General features: G+C 46.3%; 2 protein-coding genes across 6 annotated transcripts in view; one reads left to right on the forward strand and one right to left on the reverse strand.

Moving 5' to 3' along the window:
* Positions 1-2,949: 2,949 nt before the first annotated feature.
* Positions 2,950-12,883, reverse strand: lsm14aa (LSM14A mRNA processing body assembly factor a). Of its 4 annotated transcripts, none has more exons than XM_023397007.2 (9): positions 12,591-12,883; positions 10,466-10,629; positions 10,220-10,379; positions 8,512-8,721; positions 6,523-6,702; positions 5,597-5,771; positions 5,457-5,495; positions 4,898-5,138; positions 2,950-4,673 (listed from the first exon to the last, which is right to left on the reverse strand). In XM_023397007.2, the coding sequence occupies exons 1-9, from the start codon at positions 12,709-12,711 to the stop codon at positions 4,650-4,652; spliced, it is 1,314 nt and encodes a 437-aa protein (XP_023252775.1). In that variant the 5' UTR covers positions 12,712-12,883; the 3' UTR covers positions 2,950-4,649. The 4 variants fall into 4 exon arrangements, with proteins under 4 accessions (XP_023252775.1, XP_023252774.1, XP_023252772.1 ...); XM_023397006.2 differs by having other exon boundaries at positions 2,950-4,670; positions 8,383-8,721; XM_023397004.2 differs by having other exon boundaries at positions 8,383-8,721.
* A 1,104-nt stretch (positions 12,884-13,987) lies between these two features.
* The window catches only part of LOC111647417 (transcription initiation factor TFIID subunit 4-like), a 25,333-nt gene continuing 20,107 nt past the window's right edge, over positions 13,988-19,213 (forward strand). The window contains exons 1-6 of one of the 2 annotated variants that reach the window (XM_023397017.2): positions 13,988-15,346; positions 16,109-16,275; positions 17,291-17,374; positions 18,031-18,222; positions 18,300-18,422; positions 18,655-18,744. In XM_023397017.2, coding sequence (XP_023252785.1) covers positions 14,158-15,346; positions 16,109-16,275; positions 17,291-17,374; positions 18,031-18,222; positions 18,300-18,422; positions 18,655-18,744 — 1,845 coding nt within the window. In that variant the 5' untranslated portion in view covers positions 13,988-14,157. Of the gene's footprint in view, positions 15,347-16,108; positions 16,276-17,290; positions 17,375-18,027; positions 18,223-18,299; positions 18,423-18,654; positions 18,745-19,213 lie in introns of both variants that reach the window. The other variant, XM_023397016.2, reaches the window with a different exon arrangement.

Raw genomic sequence — 19,213 nt, forward strand, 5'->3', positions numbered from 1 at the left:
GGACCCTGAGGAACCGGGACCCTGAGGACCAGGACCCTGAGGGAACCTGGACCCTGAGGAACCTGGACCCTGAGGAACCGGGACCCTGAGGACCGGGACCCTGAGGGAACCTGGACCCTGAGGAACCTGGACCCTGAGGGACCGGGACCCTGAGGACCGGGACCCTGAGGAACCTGGACCCTGAGGAACCGGGACCCTGAGGACCGGGACCCTGAGGAACCTGGAACCTGAGGAACCTGGACCCTGAGGGATCTGGACCCTGAGGAACCTGGACCCTGAGGAACCTGGACCCTGAGGGATCTGGACCCTGAGGAACCGGGACCCTGAGGGATCTGGACCCTGAGGAACCTGGAACCTGAGGAACCTGGACCCTGAGGGACCTGGACCCTGAGGGACCTGGACCCTGAGGAACCTGGACCCTGAGGAACCGGGATCCTGAGGAACCGGGATCCTGAGGGAACCTGGATCCTGAGGAACCTGGACCCTGAGGAACCTGGACCCTGAGGAACCTGGACCCTGAGGACGGGGACCCTGGGTGTTAATCCAGCCCTGCCTGAAGCCTCTGTTTGACTCATTTAAAGAGAAGTCTTGTTAATGCAGACTTCTAACTTTAGTCCTTCGTTGTGTCTCGACACCTGAACAGTTGAGAACCACTGCTGTCATCAAACCAAACACCTGAACAAACACCTGAAATGTTTCAGACGAGCGGATCAGGAACCACATGGAGACGTCTCTGTGTCCCTGACCTGAACCAGGAGCAGAGTCAGACCTGCAGCTTCAGCACCTTCACACACCTGAGTCTCAGGTGTGATTTCATGAGCTAAAGACTGAAGACACATGGAGCCTGAGGTGAAGCATGATGCTCACTAGTAATCAATTAGATCAATCGATTAAAGCCTGAATGAATTTATCAATTTGAATTTAAATGATGCATTATGAAAACTCATGTAAAACATACATGTACGAACATTTGCCAATTAATAGTTCCGTTTCCTTATTTCTGTATTTAAATGACTTTAAAATGTAAAATTAAATTTAACAAAGTTTCTTTAAATTGTATTTTTTTCCACAGTCATTTTTCAGATGAAATGTGTACTGGCCCTTTAAAAGTGATGATGCAACTCCATTCTTATAAATCACTTTCTAATGTCTCATTAAAATAAGAAATGTTTTGTCTTTTAGTTTTTATCCTGCATCATTTAAATTCTAATTTAATTCAACTAAAATAAATTCCTGTTCTTTCTCTGGCTCCATGGAAACTCCACATCTGTCTCTGCAGCTGGACGCACGTTTTCTCATGTTTTTCGGAGTGTTAATAAAATGAAAATCTTCTACAACAGCAGGAAACATATTAAACTCATATTAAACTCCATCAGTTTATCTGGAGCTCCTCAGTTCAGCAGCAGCAGAGACGACAAAGTGTCTGATCTCTGACGTTAGTGATTCTCCAGCTTTAAGGCCAATCAAGAAAAGATGATGTTCTGTACGTTTCCTGAGCTCTGGCGAGACTTTAAAGGTAGCTTTGCTCGTCAGGTGACATCTTCATGATCAGTGGGGATTTGTAATGAAGCAGAGAGACTGTTAGAAAAGACCTTCATTTAACTTTAGTACATTTTAAACTGCTTCTTCTTTTCTCTAATGCAACAAAACCAAACAGACGAAGCTGTTTATGATGATAAAGTTTGATCCAATATTCCTGAAATCCTTTTCAATCGAGGTGTTTTTTTGTTACAGAGACTTTGTGAGCAGAATACAATCTCTCCAACTTTCTGACCAACTTCCAAAGTACAACTCTTTACATTTCCCGCCAAAATCTCCTGGACTTAGTAAGTGCCAGGCCGAGACGAGACGGCGTCAGATCATTCAGTCATAATTCGTCCGACCCGATTCCTTCCTCACAAACGAGTATGAATATTGCTAAGGACCTACGTCGCTACACCCGGACAGCTAGCTCGTTTTCCTAGTCTTTTATTGTGAAGTCGTAGGTGACATCACATCCTGTAGCTTTAGCAGTGCCGCGGGACAGTTAGTGGCTTCAGGCGGAGTTTAACTGTGACAGGTGAGACCTGTTTTTCTTTTTTTAATTAGTGTGTTTGATGAAGCGGCCCGACAAACGACTACATGTATAAACTGTAAGAGTCATTACATCTTAGAAAAGTGCTTTGACTCCTCTGTGGAAGATTTGGTGCTTTACAATCAGGCTCCTCTTATAAAGGATTTATTAACGGTTTATAATCAGGTTATTAATTCAGTTTACACTTTATAATCATAAACAGTTATAAACAGGTTATAACAGTTTTCTTACATTGACGCAGGCTCACTATTTGGCAAGATCAAGTTGACGCTTCCTACTCATTAATGTTTAGAGTGACTAACATATAAACTGGTAACTGGAGCCTGTTAGTAACGCGTTAATAAATGAGGTTTCACTCCTTTTAACAGGAGTAACAGTAACTCAGTAATAAATGGTGGTAAAAATGAGAAGCAAAGAAACATGGAGGTGGAGGGAGAATCAGCTCAAACGACAGGCCAGAGATGTGAAAAGGTTCATTAATAATGAATTAATTAGTAACTGAACAAATGTGATGAAACAGCAGCTAATGATGGAGAGAGACATGAGGATTCACTTTTTGGCAGGAAACAGCTCCCTGTTGGCCTTTTTATCCCATGTGTTATAACAGCTTATAAATGATTGATAAAGTGTGAACAAGCTGATTAATGAACTCGTTATAACCCGTTGATACAGCTGTATAAGGGGAGTCTGGTTGTAACGTGGCACCGGAAGATTTAAAATGTCTAATTGAAAACAAATCGTTAAAGAAATAAAGTGAAATACACATCATGTATTTCCTCTTCATGTCTGCATTTCATGTTTTTCATCTTTAATAAGAAAAAAAAACCAAATCAAATGACACCACAGGAAATAAATGACTGCTGCTGACACTGAAGTGCAGTTCACCTCTTCTCTTTATTCATTTCAACATTACAGCTTAAAGACTCCTGTGTGGGCGGGGCTACTCAGCTGCTCCACCTCTCACCTGCTCACGGACACTAATGACAGGACTGTGTCTGTAGGTGCTGCCCCCTGCTGGACACCACTGGACTGTAAACTGTGTTTTTATGTCAAAATGAAACGACTCATTTAGTTTTTAGAGACAAAAAAAGATAAATAAACGTCTGTTTAACATGTTTTCATTTGGTTATGACACATTAAATGCAGACATAAAAAAGGAAATACATACAACAGTGCAGCCTCCAGCCAGGTACAGCTGCAGCTGCATTAATTAATTACTTTCGATTAATGTGCTAATTGTTTTTTCAATAAATTGATTATATATTTAGTCCATGAAAAGTCAAAAATGTCCCTCACAGCTTCTCAGAGCTGAACTCGTTTGGTGACGAGACGAAGAGAAACAGGAAATGGTCTCATCAGTTGCTGCCAATTATTGTCTGTGGATCGATTGACTAATTGTTTCTAAGTGTTTCAGTGTGGACATGTTAAATCTTCCTCTCTGCTGCCAGATAAAACCCAGTGAACAGATCTCAGCCCTCGTCTGCAGATTAAACTCATTAAACTAACGAACTGTGAACTCGGAGCTCCTGCGGCTCCTGATGAAGAACCAGAGAAACGAGTGGAAAAAGTAGTTTGACCTATGACCCCTCTGAGTCAGCTTGTGTACTGGGAGCATAAACTACCACTGAAACCAGTAGAGCAGCACCAGCTTCCTACACTAATGTTAGAGCAGAGTGAGGAAAGTAGAGCTGCAGCTAACGACTATTTTCCTCATCAATAAATCGATTAATCGTTTGGTCTGTGAAACTGAAGTGTTTCTATTGAAATGTTCCGTAACAACAGATCTTTCAATCTTTACTGTTAAAAACGACTCGACCATCGATGGATTGTGTGAAAACAGCTGCAGATTAATCGTCTTTCAGCTCGAGAGGAAACGTCTTCAAACCTACACGAGGAAACACTTCAGGATCAGCTGGAGGAGAAAAACCAAGCTGCAGGTGAAACGCGGAGAGGTTTCAGGTGAGAAGCGAAACGCACGAGCACTGCGACTGGAGACGGGCGGCGGGGAGGGGGGAGGGGTGACGGTGAGCGGGCTGACGAGATAACGGATGAACGTCTATGTCATAGTAGAAAAATACATGTTAGAAAGGTGTGACTGACCCTGTGGCCTATTTTGGTGCTGAAGTTGCAGAGTTACAGGAGAAACTGTCCCCACCTCCCCAAATAAAGCTACGTCAGTGACAGGAAGTGGCGTGGACGACCCTCCACAGCTAAACAAAATATTATCAAATACAGGTTTAGGAAAAGGGCGAAACAAAAAGCATCCCTCTGAAATATGACATTTACACAGAATTACTTCAGCCACCTGGAAATTACTTTGTAGAGATCTGGAATTTGTTTTTTTTGTTTTTTTTTATGGTTTCTGTGATAAACTGCTTTGTTGTTGTTGTTGTTGTTGTCGTTTCCACCGTTGAAAGATATGGAAAGTTAAGTTGCATTCAAGCAGTCTACCCCAGTGCTGGTGACAAATATACAACAATTGGACAATCTTCATTATTTTAGTTGACAAACTATCTGTTTTCCTTTTGTGTGTGAAGAAGTTCCACCTTTGTGCAGAATCTTCCTCCCGTCGGGACTACGCAGCCACTTTGTTGTCCTTCTGGAACAAACAGGAAACAGACGTTTACAACACGATGAAACCACAACACAGGAGCACCTGCCGATCTCATCAGAGAACCCAGCCGACTGCTTCAATCAGGACTCAATCATCTGAGTCTCATGTCATTTATCAGACAGAACTGCGTCTGTAACATCAGGATGTACAGGGCGATTTGTAACATGTTACATGTAGTAAATAAACATGAATAAAGAATGTATGTTTACCCTGTATGCTGATAAGTCGGCGAACTCCCGGCCGGCCTGGTTTCCTCTGTATCCGCCCCTGAAGCCGCCGCCCCCCTGCGGTGGTCCGAAGGACCCTCGGCTAGCCGGACGCCCCCGACCTCCGCGGAAACCCATCCCGCCGCGTCCACGGTAACCACCGCGACCTCGGCTCTGACGCAGAGGGATACCGAATGTTTCCGCGTTCATCCTCCTCTCCTCCGCCCAGGTCTGCCTGCGCTCCCTGCAGGAGGAGCAAGCAGGAGGTGAGGAGGAGAAACTCACTCTTCTGTCTGAAGCACTTTTATTCACGTTTTTATTCAAATTGACATTTCATGTATAAAATGTTAATGATTGAATTTCTTTAATAATCAGGTACTGTCACTTTAAGAGAGCGCACCTGGCTTATTACTCTAGGTGTGCTCTGATGTGAAGAGTCTTTACAACAGAGCATGGTGATGAAGGACACATGAAGGCCGTGACTTCTACCTGTAAACGATCTACATCCACCCACAGCGCCTCCACCCAGGTGCTGTGGGTCGGTCACATGACCAACACTTACCGTGGGAAACCCAAGCCTCCAGACTTCTCATTAGCTTTCCTGAAGAAGAGAAAACATCAGTGAGGTCACGGACAGAGAGAAAGGATGTACACAGTGACGGCCACGCCTCCTCCTCCTGCTTCATGAACAGGTACTCGTACCTGGTGTCGTCGCAGGAGATGTTGTCGAAGAAGGACTTGGACTTGTCGTAGTAGCAGTTGGGGCCGAGCGGGTCACACTCCTCGTCGGCGTTTCCCTCGCTGTTCTGAGTTTCCACGCCGGAGTCGCCTTTATCCTCGCCGTTCACCGTCTTCTCCGTCTTCTCAGTCTTCTCGTCTGAGGGAGAGGAGGATCAGTTTTAGACTCTGATTTAACTTTCAAATCCAACATCACCAACAGAACCGAGTCTGTTCTTTACTCAACGAGCTGCAGCTCGTTCATGCTTTTATCTCACTCTTTTTATCGTCTTAAACTTCATTCAGAAGGAGACGAGGAGCAGATTCCTCCTGCACCGGCTCCCTGTGTCTTCTACAATCCTTAAAGTCCTTTATCTTGTGCACAAAGCTCTTAATGGTTTGACTCTTACATCATTTAATGTCTCTCCACGAGTCCTGAGCTCATCTACAGCAGGACTTCTAGATGTCCCCAAAATAAACCAGGGGAAGCTCTTCACCCGCTGTGACCTCAGCTGTGGAACAACTACCAACAAATACGAGCGGGACGACTGAAAACTCACCTGTTCATTAAGCTTTTAATTAACAGTTTTAATTTCTGCTGGTTAGTGATTTCTCTCTTTCTATTTGAGCTGCGCCCTGTGTGTGGAAAGTGCTGTTTTAATAAAGTTTATTATTATTATTATAAAACCATGAGATTAGAGGATGAACTCTGAGGTTTCCATGGTGATCTCCACTACAGACGCAAAAAGACAACAGCTTTCACATTGATGCATCTCAGTTGTGGAGGAGTAAAAGTACACAATATAGCAGCATACATGTACCAACAAGTACTTCAAATGTGTACTCAGGTGTAGTACTGGCTGTAGTACTTTAACCTGAATGAATGAATTTACTTGGTAGAAAATAAAAACCTTTCAGCTTCAGCTTGCTCTGGAACTCTCTGTCGATCTCCTCCTTGTTGAACTGAGCGTTGGCGCTCTCGAAGTCAAAGTCCTTCTCAAACTTCATGGGTCCGTCTCTGCGGACGTTGAAGCGCCCTCTGCCGCGGTGCCCGCCCCCTCGCCCACGGCGGTTCACCGGCGCTCCGGCAGCTGTTGAAGCACAGAGGAGAAACGCTACATCAGTCGTCACAGGTGAGCGGGTTTGAACAGGTGGAGCGGAACAAAACCAGCAAACAAAAGAAAACATGGCAACACATGAGGAAGTAAACCGATGGTGGAGGAGGTCTCAGTCTTTAACATGAGTTAGCAAAGAGCCAAGTGCGGTGAGGCGGCAGCTTGGCTGGAGCTTCATACGAGTCCAGAAAGAAAGAAACGTCACATCAAACATGGAGGAAATGCAGTCAGTCATTCATGTACTGATGGACAGCACCACCACAGCACAGGGAGCATTCTGCGGCGTTCACCGGTCTGAAGACGAGGAGGCGAGTCCCGCCTCCGCTCCATTGACATGACCAACAGCATGTCAATCTGCACACACGTTCACCAGCAAAGAAACACACGCCACAGACGGATGGTCGGGCTGGAGCGGCTGCAGAGGATGAGTGTGGGGCTTCGCCGCCCAAAGGAAAAGCTTGACAGGCATGCAGAGTCTGAATGGGCTGTTGAGGATGGATTGAGAGCCGGAGGGGGGAGGGAAGGGGGCGGGGTTAACCTGTGGAACGTTTACTGGTATCCCTGCCTTCCCCTCGCGCCTGCTCAGACTCTGGTTTGGGGACTTTCTGGACGTCTGTGCCTGGAACAGCAGAGTCTTTTAGTCACAGAAAACAGCCCTGTGGCTCTACACTCCTAAACTGCACAGAGCTGGACTCTGGAACAAAACGTTAACACATCACAGAGTGGAAATGATTCTTTAGCATGACACTGGAGTTACGTCTGTGCCTCATCCTGGAGAACGACGGGGGGGGGGGGCACTGTGAGCACAGACAGAGGTTTAACAAGCACATTCATACAACTGGATCTAATCAGGAGATGAGTGCTCAGATCCAAAGTCCAGATTTCAATCCCATTTGATTCTTGATGATTGAGTCACAGCAGATAAAGACAGTGAGCAGCTCTGTTGTTTATTTGAATATAAAATCACTTCCTGGTTAATAAACTGTGGAAAAAGGATTTATTTTCCCTGAGGGCTGAAACCTGGCACATCTGTGTTGTTTAGATCTATACCACAGCTGGTAACTGCAACCTTCAGACAAATCCTGCTCAGGTTTTACTCTCTACACGTTAGCCACTCAAAAGTTCAAGATGGCCACCACTGATGATAAGGAAATGTTTTTGCAAGTTCATCCACAATTTTCTCATATGAACGATCCAGGTGTCAAATCAAACATTTTAACACTGTAGAAGGTGAAACTTTGTTCACTGTAAAAAATTATTTCAAAAGTTTATTTCTATGACTCTCAAAACAAATCCTCCAAAAAAGAATTACTAAGAGAAAATATTATTTGAAAAGAAAAGATAAATAAATAAATAAATAAATAAATAAGAAAAAAATAACTCCCAAAAAAGCTAAGTTAGCCTAGCAAGCTAATGTTAAGGCACAATTAGACTGTCAACTTTCACTTTGTGCAGAAAGTTTCACATGAAATGTCACAAACGGCTCAAATGAAGCTCAGAGGAAATTTCAGAGTTGCCACAGGATCAAACATGTGCTTGTAAAACTCTTTGTCTGTGCTCAAAGTGTCCCGCAGCGCTCAGGGAGGGGGCACCAACACAACTCCACACGTGACAACAGATCAGAGCAGTGTGCTGGTCTCTGGCCTGAGGTCTCACCTGAGTGGCTAAAGATAGAGTGGGGAAGCCCTGCGGTGGGAGCCCTATCTACAGCGGTGATGTGAGAGGCGGAGATGGTTCGGGGTGCAGACCAGCCCTGGCTGCTGCGGCCTCCCCTCACAGTCTCACCCCTCCTTGCATCCACGCCATCCTGGTGCTGGAGCTTCTGGCTGCTCTGCCCGGCGGTGGGGGGGGCCGTGCGACCGTGGGTGGGGCTCCTGCGCCCCAGGCCGGGGGCCGGAGCCGTGGTGGCGGCGGTCGGGGCCGAAGGAGCCGTCTGGATCACCTGGTCCAGGGTGGGGCTCTTCCTCAGAGGGTCCAGGCTGGGGCTGCTGCGGCCTGGACGAGAACCAGAACAGGGATCAGGGTTAGTGGGACACACCTGGACTACATCAGCTGATCGTGGGTGAGCAGTGTTTCTGTTTGTTTCATTAATGTGAGGAAGGTTCAGCCTCATCATCATCTTCATAAATAAACTAACTCTGGGTCCATGTATCTGTCCGGTCAGAGAGTGACCTGTCAGCCTGTACGACTTCCAATCAGTGTGAACTGACCCAGGAACAGCAGTGGATCTTTCTTCTCTTGTTCTGGACCAAATTACCTGAAGTACAGGTGTGAGGTCCGCCTGAGAGAAAATGACTGCTCACATTAAAGCGTGGCGCCTGGGTGAACAGGACGTGCAGGTTCTAGAGGAGGGCGTGCAGTTAGGCTTCTGAGAACGAGGAAACTCATCGTTAAAATTCACTCATGCAGTTTCTGAAACCGGAGGAAGTTTTAATCCGACACTGACTCATTACTGTCTGTCAGGACGAGGAAACACAGAGAGTCTGACGGTTCAAACAGGAAGACGTGTCAACAACACACACATGCTCTGACTGTGTGAGTGAAGGGGCGTTTGTGTTGACTGGGAGATTTCACCCTCCAGTCAGGTGTGATTTAGTTCCACCTGATGCGGCGAGTAAACACACGTCAGAGATTCTCTGCTCCAGCGGCTTCCTGCAGGTTTTTACCTGCGGTTACAACAGAACCCAGAGACCGCGAGTCAGAGGGGGGGGCAGAGCCCAGAGCGCCGCTCTGAGACCGGGTCGAGGCCGTGTCGCTCACAAAGGAGCGCACTGAGCGTCCTGTTTGGGGGGAACGGCAGGAAGAGAGCTGAGGGCAACAACACTCTCGCTTCCTTTAAATGCTGATGTGCAGCCGTGTGAAGTGAACCGTGTCTGATATCTGAGGCTGTGACGAGCATCGTGATGTCACAGCGCCGTCTGTCCAATAAAAACAACAAACAGTCGGAATGTGACAAAACCAAACAGTCAGTTGTTTATATTATTGATTTATCTGCCAATTATTTTCCTCAATCAATCAATTAATTATCAATCCTATAAAATGTCAGAAAATAGTCCAAAGGTTTTCAGTTTTTTTCAAATGATGAAAATGATTGAAATGTCATTTTTATTATTGATTAATCTGCTTATTTTTTTTTTAAATATTAATCATCTGAGCTGCTAATGAAAAGCGTCTGACAGTGCGACACAGCCACAGAATCAGAAACAAGACATTTATATTTACTGGAACTTTGTTTTTCTGTAGATTTAGAGTTTCCTCTCAGAGCCATTTACTCTGCTTCATTTATTATCATGTTATTGATTTGTAATAATTATCTGTTGTGGTTCGTCTGCAAACAAGTAAAAAAGTTAGTGTTTCATGATTCATGTAGTAAAGCGTCACAGAGAGACTCTGAACCCGTGGACATCATGCTCCGCCCCCACAGAGAGTTTGACTTTTACCATAATACACACTAACTTCCTCCCACCACACGGATCAAAGCTCATGCTCCTACCAACACCGACGGGTCCAAACTGAGGAGAAACCAGGGGGCTGGTGCTGAACTGGTTGTAGGCAGGAACTGGGGCCCGGTTGAAGAGTCCATAGGAACCGGCAGACTGGAAGGGGGTGGGGGCAGCGGCAGCGGAGGACGAGGAGCTGGAGCCCATGGACGACTGAGGAGGAGAACAGATGGTGAATGTTTCTCTGTGAACCACAGTATGAATATAAAGTCCGACACAGAGCGGAGGTGAGGACGAACCTGGACGATCGCAGGGTCCTGAGGAAGAGAGCATGTCGGTTTGGGCGGCTCGCACACAGTCAGGTCCTTGATGTCGCTGCCTCTGAAGATGATGTACTCAAAGGTGTCATCTCGAGGAGGGATGGGTCTGTCGGTGGGGCGGTCCTCTGTTCCAAAGGAACGAACTGACAGGCAGAAGACAGCGTCCGGTCAGAACCACAGGTCAAAGGTCAACTAACAGGGTGGGCATGTCATCAGCATCTAAAAGTTCACTTAACATTTTACATTAGTGCTTTTATACATTTACATTATACAATTTGATTCGACTTAAACTTCATACTGTCTCTGCTGACTCAGCCTGCAGGTTCTGATCCAAACGTTTGGCTACAAATTACAATTATTTTCATTATTGATTAAAATATTTTCTCAATTAATCTATTAATTGTTTTGTCTAGAAAATGTCAGAAAACAGTGAAAATGACCCAAGGTGACATCTTCAGATCAACAGTGAACACTTGGCATTTTTACTTTGGAAAATTAAACAAACATTATTTGATAATCGAATTAACTAATTTTGGGTTTTAGTTTTTCATAACTGTGACATTAGCTGCTAACGTCGCTGTGAATATTTTCTTTTGTTTCTATAGTTTTGCACTGTTGCATATTGTCAGTTGAATATGTTTGGTTTTGTCCTGTTGGGTGGATAGAACAAGAATTTCATATATGTCATGTTGAGCTCTGGTAAAGTGTGATCGGCCTTTTATACAATGTGGGATTTCTGCAGGTTCACCATCTTTAATACATGTATAATTCATTTCAATACGTTCCACAGTCATACTGAGCACAGTATGAACGATGTTGGGTAAAACCAGTAGCAACTAGAACTATTCACACAGTGCATGGATTTATTGACATTTGTATCACATTATTTTGTATTATAATATTATTGTATTTGACTATAACTCCTTACAATGTTATTAACCATGACCCGGAGACACAGCAGAAAACAGATGAATGGATCAATTTAAAACTCACCAACTACTTTATGGTCCATGTATGAATTCAACATAAAATTAGAGGCCTATAACAACAGAACTAAATATTTTTCAGACAGCTTGTAATAAAACCACAAAAAAAAACCTGTTGTCACTAACTTCACTGCAGATTAAAGAAATTAATACCTTTGAAATTTTAGACTTAATACCTTTAAAGGCCTGTTTAGTGGAAAGTGAAATCAGCGTTGTAGAAGGTGTAAAGACGTGCAGATACCAGGGAAATTTGTGACATTTTAAAGACATAATATGGACAGATAGATCTAAAAAATACTCATCAGTTTAATCAGTAATGAAAACAAGAGCTGGAGGGTTATCTGGTGTATGTAAGCAGATTTACTGACCTCATGTATCTGTATATTTACACTTCACCCTGATATTATGAGCTAATGTTTACCCACACCACTTGTACAGTGGCGTGTACTTCACTGTCACATGGTTGGCCGTTACATTACATAAAGAGCAGCTGAGGTTTCATTAATAGTTTTGTCGTCATAATCTGTTGTTTAACAGGTGAGTCGAGTGCGCACTCAGTGACGTCACAGGTTCAGGCGGTCGGGCAGCAGGTGATGCAGCTTCGTTAGCAGGTGTAACCGACTGAAAACAGTCAGTTGTAACAGAAGTATATAAATTAATATTGTATTTCTTGTTTGGTTTAAGTGACATTTCAGAGCCACCGACCGCCATGCTAACGATAGCAGGCTAATGTTACACACAGGGATTAATATTAATCTGCCCACATACATTTATATGTGATTTAAACTGAGCCGAATGCTGTCTTCTACAGGATGGTTCCGTTTCGTAATGTTTCGGGTCGGCAGACTCTCCGTCTGGCCGAAGTATCCCTGCTGTTAGCCGGACTGACGCATCTCACCGTGCCGCTTTGGCTGTTAGCATGTTAGCGAGCTAACGCTAGCCGCCTGGCTAACGTTATTAATCTGTTTTGGATCAAACCTGCGGAGCGATTAACACTTTCCACCCGGAGCTGAGTCATATTTTAATCGTTAATTATGAACTGTGAACACAGACTCTACACTCCCGCAGCGACCGGTGCTAGCCGGTGCTGCAGCATCTCTAGCCGGGAGCAGCGTCACCTTTAGCCAATGCGACGGTGGAGTTCTCGGTGTCGATGGTGTACAGGATCCCTTCGTAGCGGATCTCGGCCTTCGAAATGAGGCTGATTTTGCTGCCGAGGTAGGGCGTCCCGCCGCTCATGGTGTCTTCTACAGCTCGGCACTTCTGACAGGGAAGAAAACGGTCGGTTCCGCCGAACCGTGTGGTTATCAGTACCGGTTAAATGCCAAACGTCTCAGGTAGTGTTCCTCCTAGGGTTCGCTGTACCCCGCTACAACATGGCCACCTCCTCCTCCATCGGATGGCTCTGAGCGCGGGGGCTGACGGGAACTCATAATCTCGCGGGGTTACGCTTCGTCCTGAAGTGTAGATCCTCGCAGAATAGAAGAGAAAGCACAGGCCGCATGTTGATCACCTCATGTGTCCCACTGTCCACAGAAAAACTTGACACTCAGAGGAGCAAAGTAACTAAGTATATTTACTAAAGTACTGTACTTAGTGACCATTCTGAGGTACTTGTACACTTCACTAGACTTTATAGGGAAATATTGTTATTTCTACTGCACTATATTTATTCAAGTAAATTATCATGTATCATAATAATAATATATATGTATTTATTATTTATCATTATATATGATATTATTATATATTTGGGTCAAGAAAAGATTTAATTGATCTCTTGGTAAAATTCACCAACTGCCCTGGAGTAAAAATTAGCTCCACCTTCACCATCTGCAGCATTAAACTAATGAATATATTAATATATCAATAATCAAAATCAGTAATTTAGCATATATTATTCTGATACATTGTTTGACCACTAAGTACTGATTGAATAATGTAGTAATGACTACTGCGTACTGATGGGTCGAACCTTAACATGTGTGATCTCATCACAACATGGTCTCTAGTAATTTACACTGTTGAACTGGTACTTTTACTTAAGTAAATAATCTAAAGGTTTAGAGCTACAACAATCTAAAAATCTAGATAAAATGTACAGAGGATGTAATAAAGAAAGATAAAAGAATATTAAGGTCAGGTATTTATTCGGGCTTAAAGCAGATGGTGATGATTGGACTACTTCATCCTTAGGACAGAGAGAATAACATTTTCCATTAGACTGCAGCTGGGCCACTTGGGATGTATCTGGGTCATAACAAACCTCTGCAGGTTTATATGTTTACTAATGGATGGGACAGAGTATGAGACAACAGGCCCCTGGGCACAGTCCTGTAAAAGGCCCCCACCCTCCTACAAAATGTCAACAGAACAGAACCTCTGTGTCCAGTAACGGCCGCCCAGTAATCTGTTATGTAAATTACTTTTTCTTTTTTAAATAACCGAAAAACTATGAATCAGTATAAAAAACTGAAGCCACTGTCAGTTTCTAACTTTACACTCATTAACTATAGATGTGTGTAAGTCAGCTACTGTAGAGTTGTACCTGCAACACACACCTAGTTACCGCCACAGCGCCCACAGAAAATCTATCTGCTCTGTTTCTATGCTCGAAAACCAGCCAGATCCTCGGCGCATGCGTACATTCTAAAATACGATTTGCACAACGGTCCGACATCAAAGATGGCGGGAGCCTCCGACCCACTGGAGGACATGCTCTTCAATGAGGTGGACGAGAAAGCCGTTAGCGACTTGGTCGGCTCTCTGGAATCTCAACTGGGCGACCGAAAGACTCCCGCTGCTTCGTATTCCGACGGAAAACGGGAGGCAGCTCCGGCCGCCGTGGGTCAGTTCTCAGGGAAAGTGCGCGATCAAGTGGGGTCTGTGGAGCCGCAACAAGGGCATCCGAAAGCGGGGTTAACCCAGGAACCCGGCGCTAATGAGCCTCTCTCCGTTCAAACCCTTTCCTCCTCTACCTCCTCCATCGCTGCCGGGGCCGTAATCACCGCCGGAGCTGGGCTACAAACAGTTGGAGCAGCTCCCCCGACTGCTTCCCCCGGACCGGGACCCGTAACTTTGACCACTCAGCCCGCCGCTGCTAGCTTCCACCGGGCGGCTGTCCTGGGTCCGAGCGCGGCTCCCAGCTCCTCCATCGTCCCCGCGGCTGAGGCGATCAGGACCGGGTCTCCCGGACTGCAAAGTTTAAACGGAAACGGCGGAGCTGTAAAGTTGGTGAACTCGCCCGCGGTCCCTCCACCAGCCGGGGCCAGCACTGTTATAAGTACTGTCAGTGCTGGGGGGTCCGCTATCATCGCCTCCATGGCTTCACAGCCGAGTTTCCCGGTACCTCAGTCCTCAGTGGCGTCTCCCGCTGTGGCTTTGCAGAGACACCCCAGCCCGGTGGCCAGCGTCGCCCAGAACGGGGTAGACCCTAAGGGTGGCCAGCTGGTGACCCAGGGTGCCCCCTCCCCATCAGCTTCCACCTCTCAGGTCATGAACCACAGCAACCCTCTGATGCACACCAAGATGCTGGTGCCCAGCCAGCCGGTCTCTGGAAACACTGTCATCCTGACGAGCACCCCCCCTCCAGCTGCAGCCCAATCCCCCATCAGCCAGACTCAGACTGGGACCAGTACGGCCGCCGTCACCCTGGCTGCTGCAGGGGTGAAGCCTGCGATGAACGGAGTGGGTCAGCCCGCAGTGGCTGTGGTGAGGCCGCCGGGCGCTCCGGTGGTGGCCACCTCCATCCAGCAGCAGAGACCCGGGCTCGTGGCGAGCTCCACCCGGGCGGCTGCTCCTCAGCTTCCTCTGGCTGTCCGGCCCCAGCAGCAGACCACCATCCAGCTGCCCCCCGGGTTCACCATGCCTCCTGGTGAGCAAACACAAGGGTTGTACACCTCCACCTGACCTGAAGGGTCACCTGTTGTCGGGTGATGTCACCTCTGATGACACAGCACATATAGGTCGCTGTAGCTCCCTCTGAGCTGAAAACCAACAGCTGATGTTTGATAAACCTAGAAGGAGGTTTAACATCACTTCCTGCTTTTCTGAAGGATTTCCCAGAATCCTTTGAGACTCCTCGAACATCTGGAGGGAAAAATCTTCTGTCTGTTGCAACAGTTTAGTTTAGTTTTTTTTCATCCAGATGTTTGAAGAACCTTCAGAGCTTTCTGGGTTTTTGAAAAGATGGCTGTGTATTTATTGTGAGGTGGGGGTGACGGCGTCTCTGAGTTTGGACCCAGACACGTCCACTAACGATGAGTGGATCATCAGAGCATTAATTAGCTTCTGCTCTTCTTACAATCAGAAATAATGTTTTAGTCGTACTGAAGTAAAAACCTGGTTCTTAAAGGAAACTGAAGATATGAGGTTCAGTCAAAACAAAACACATGATGACGTCACCTGTGGGAAAAATTTGAGTTTTTCATTGTATCTGACATTTTATAGAAAAAACAATTGATCCGTGAGTCGAGGAAATAATCGGATCAGTTGCAGTGAAACGCGATGGTGTTGATATTCAGGAGGCGAGTAAACCAACATTTACTGTTCACGGCTTCAGTGAATCAGGCCGCCTCCGGACCAGGACCACAGGATCCCCATGTTGGTACTAACCCAGTGTCCCGTCTCCCCTCAGGTATGGTTCTGGTCCGGACAGAGACCGGTCAGCTGGTGATGGTCCCCCAGCAGGTCCTGGCCCAGGCTCAGGCCAAGACACAGCAGGCCCAGACGGTGGCCAGCATCACCCAGAGACCAGCGACGCCGACGGCCGGGGCCACCATCCGGGTCAGCACCGCCACCACGGTAGGTCTCGGTTCTGGTCGAAGTGAAAATCACATTAATTCAATGTTGAATTGAAATAATGATGACGTGGTGTCAGGTGGTCCGTCTGATGTCGGAACCTGTTTCATCAGTTAGAGAAAAGTTTCTAATAGAGGTGTAGACGTCAGTTAACAGTAGAGACCGGGACCAGGACCGGGACCAGGACTGGGTCTGTTCTAATGGACTGGTACTTCATAAATCTGGTCCTTTCTTCACTGAGCTTTCTGAACTGTACTGTGTTCTGCTGCTGAGTTAATGCAAGAAGTCCAGTAATCAGAGGGTCGCTGGTTCGATCCCCGGCTCCTCCAGGCCGCGTGCGTGTGTGTGTGTGTGTGTGCGTGTGTGTGCGTGTGTGTGTGTGTGTGTGTGTGTGTGTGTGTGTGTGTGCATGTGTGTGCGTGAGTGTGAGTGAGTGAGTGTGTGAGAGTGTGTGTGTGTGTGTGTGAGAGTGTGTGTGTGTGTGTGTGAGAGTGTGTGTGCTGTCACAGGGAAGTGAACGTCTGTAGAGATGACACAGTTTCCATCACGGTAGAAATGTCAGGCGGGTAGTGTTACTGTTTACATGTGAGTTATCACTATAACTGGTTAATCACTGTAGTTAATCGCTGTGGTTCATTTGACTCATGTTAGGTTTGTTATGTGTCAGTCAGGACGTGGCTGAAGGCGCTGACAGCTGATAAAACCTGCTTCGCCTCCAGATGTTCGGTGTCATCACGTTGAACTTTCAGACATTTTTGTTTGTTTTTTGACCGAATGATGAAACAGTTAGTCAAGAAAATAATCAGCAGATTAATTGCTACAGAAAATAAAAGTGTGTGAAATGCATCAGAGAAGAAATTGAAGAAAACTAAGTGAAAGTGAAAGAATCAGTTCATCTGATGTTCCCAGTGTCTCCCACACCTCTGCTCCTGTGTCCTCACATGAACTACTCATTATGATTCTCTGGATGTTTTACTGTTACATAAGGTCATGTGTTTTCCTTCTGTGTTGTCTGCAGGCTCCTGGTACACCTCAGACCGTCCGCCTGGCCTCCCCCGCTCCCACCAGAATGGTTCAGTCTCCCTCCACCACCACTGTCCAGGTTTGTATTTCCCGTCCCCTCGTCGTCCAGACGCTCGCATCAGGAACCAGGGCTCAGAATAATCAGCTGAGGAATTCTGATGAATGTTGAAGCAGATGAATCGTCCCTCTGCTGCACGCCCCTCCCCAGCATGAGGACGCTTTAAATTACTGGAGGGTCCAACCGTCAGAGCCGCCGTCCTCTCACATTATCTGACGACCACATGTTTACACTTACGTTTCCACTTGGTACAAACAGGAGTCGACTCTGTGACCCAGAACAGTCTCAGTCCTCCATCCAGTTCAGTGACATCACCTGAACACATCCTGATCACACTGAATCTGATCAGCTCAATCATTTACATACATTTTACTGAAGCAGGAAGTCGCATTGAGATCCAGATCTAATCTACAAGTGACCTGACCACAGAAAAGAACAAATGAATAGAAATACACATTTTCAGTGAAGTACATTCAGATACGTTTTCATACAACAATCCATACAAACAGATCCGTGTGTGTAGATCATGAGAGGCTTTTAAATATGCAATAAGATGCAGAACCAGGTCGGTAAGACGACGACGACCCGTCACAACTCCAGTTAAAAATGAGAATTGAATTCATTGTTTAATTATCATGGTGCTTCCTGTCCTTGATGGTGGTCTTGTTTCCCAGAAGGCCATCACCGTGGCCCCCGGCACTACGGCGGTGTCGGTGAAGATGACGACCCCTCAGAAGGCCCCGACGGTGATAACAGCGGGGGGGACGACCGTGGCCAAGTCAGCCGGTGTCACGTCCGCCCCCCTGACCAGCACGACCCCCGCCGCTCCCGCAGTCACGCCCCCCGCCAGAGTCACCGTGGTTTCCCAGGTGAGGACGGTGTCCCGTGCAGCTGACGGAGGTTGTGTCAGCGCTGCTGGTTTCTAACGTTTTAATGTCTCCGACAGGAAATGCAAGAAAACGTGAAGAAATGCAAGAACTTCCTCGCCACGCTCATCAAGCTGGCGTCCCACAACTCGCCCTCCCCAGATACCTCCAAGAATGTGAAGGCCCTGGTGCAGGACCTACTCGTAAGACACTCTTTAGTTTGATTGGACTTGATCTAACGAGGTTTTGTGTGTCCTAAAGAGGTTCTGTGTGTCCTGTCTAACGAGGTTCTGTGTGTCGTTTCCTAAAGAGGTTCTGTCTCCTGTCTAACGAGGTTCTGTCTGCTGTCTAACGAGGTTCTGTGTGTCCTAACGAGGTTCTGTGTGTCCTAACGAGGTTCTGTGTGTCCTAACGAGGTTCTGTGTGTCCTCTCAGGATGCTAAGATTGAGCCTGAGGAGTTCACCACTCGGCTGCAGGCTGAGCTGAAGTCCTCCCCACAGCCCTACCTCATCCCCTTCCTCAAGGTACCGCCACACTCATGAGTACACAACTACAGTACTGTTACTATGGATACCACAGTCATTAACACTGTCCCTTCTACCATCACAGCTCCTTCATACAGTTTAAACCAGTACTCAGTAGTCCAGTACTGAAGCGTCACCTGCTCATCAGCAGCACTACAAGTGCTTTAATACCAGTTCTATCTTCTTATATATTTCTTATATATTTCTTATTAGTGCCGCGGGTGCTCAGCTCCTCTACAGCTAGAACAGCTGAGAGGAGTGTATCAATTAATATTCCTCAGGCTTATTATTATTCTTCCGCCAAATTTTGGCGCGTAACTCGCCTTGCAGCTTTGAGAAAACCCCGGTAATATATATATCAAAACGTGCGTCTTGATCCCGAAAGAGGTGCTATGACTTTTGGTGTTAAAATTCCAATTTTTCCCAAAGTTATTCCCAAAATACTGGGAATAAATAATGCATTAGGAAT

Source organism: Seriola lalandi, unplaced genomic scaffold, assembly GCF_002814215.2.
Source record: "Seriola lalandi dorsalis isolate HSWRI2012SDOR001 ecotype SW California unplaced genomic scaffold, Sedor1 jcf7180002054991, whole genome shotgun sequence".
In the NCBI taxonomy this organism is placed as follows: Eukaryota; Metazoa; Chordata; class Actinopteri; order Carangiformes; family Carangidae; genus Seriola; species Seriola lalandi.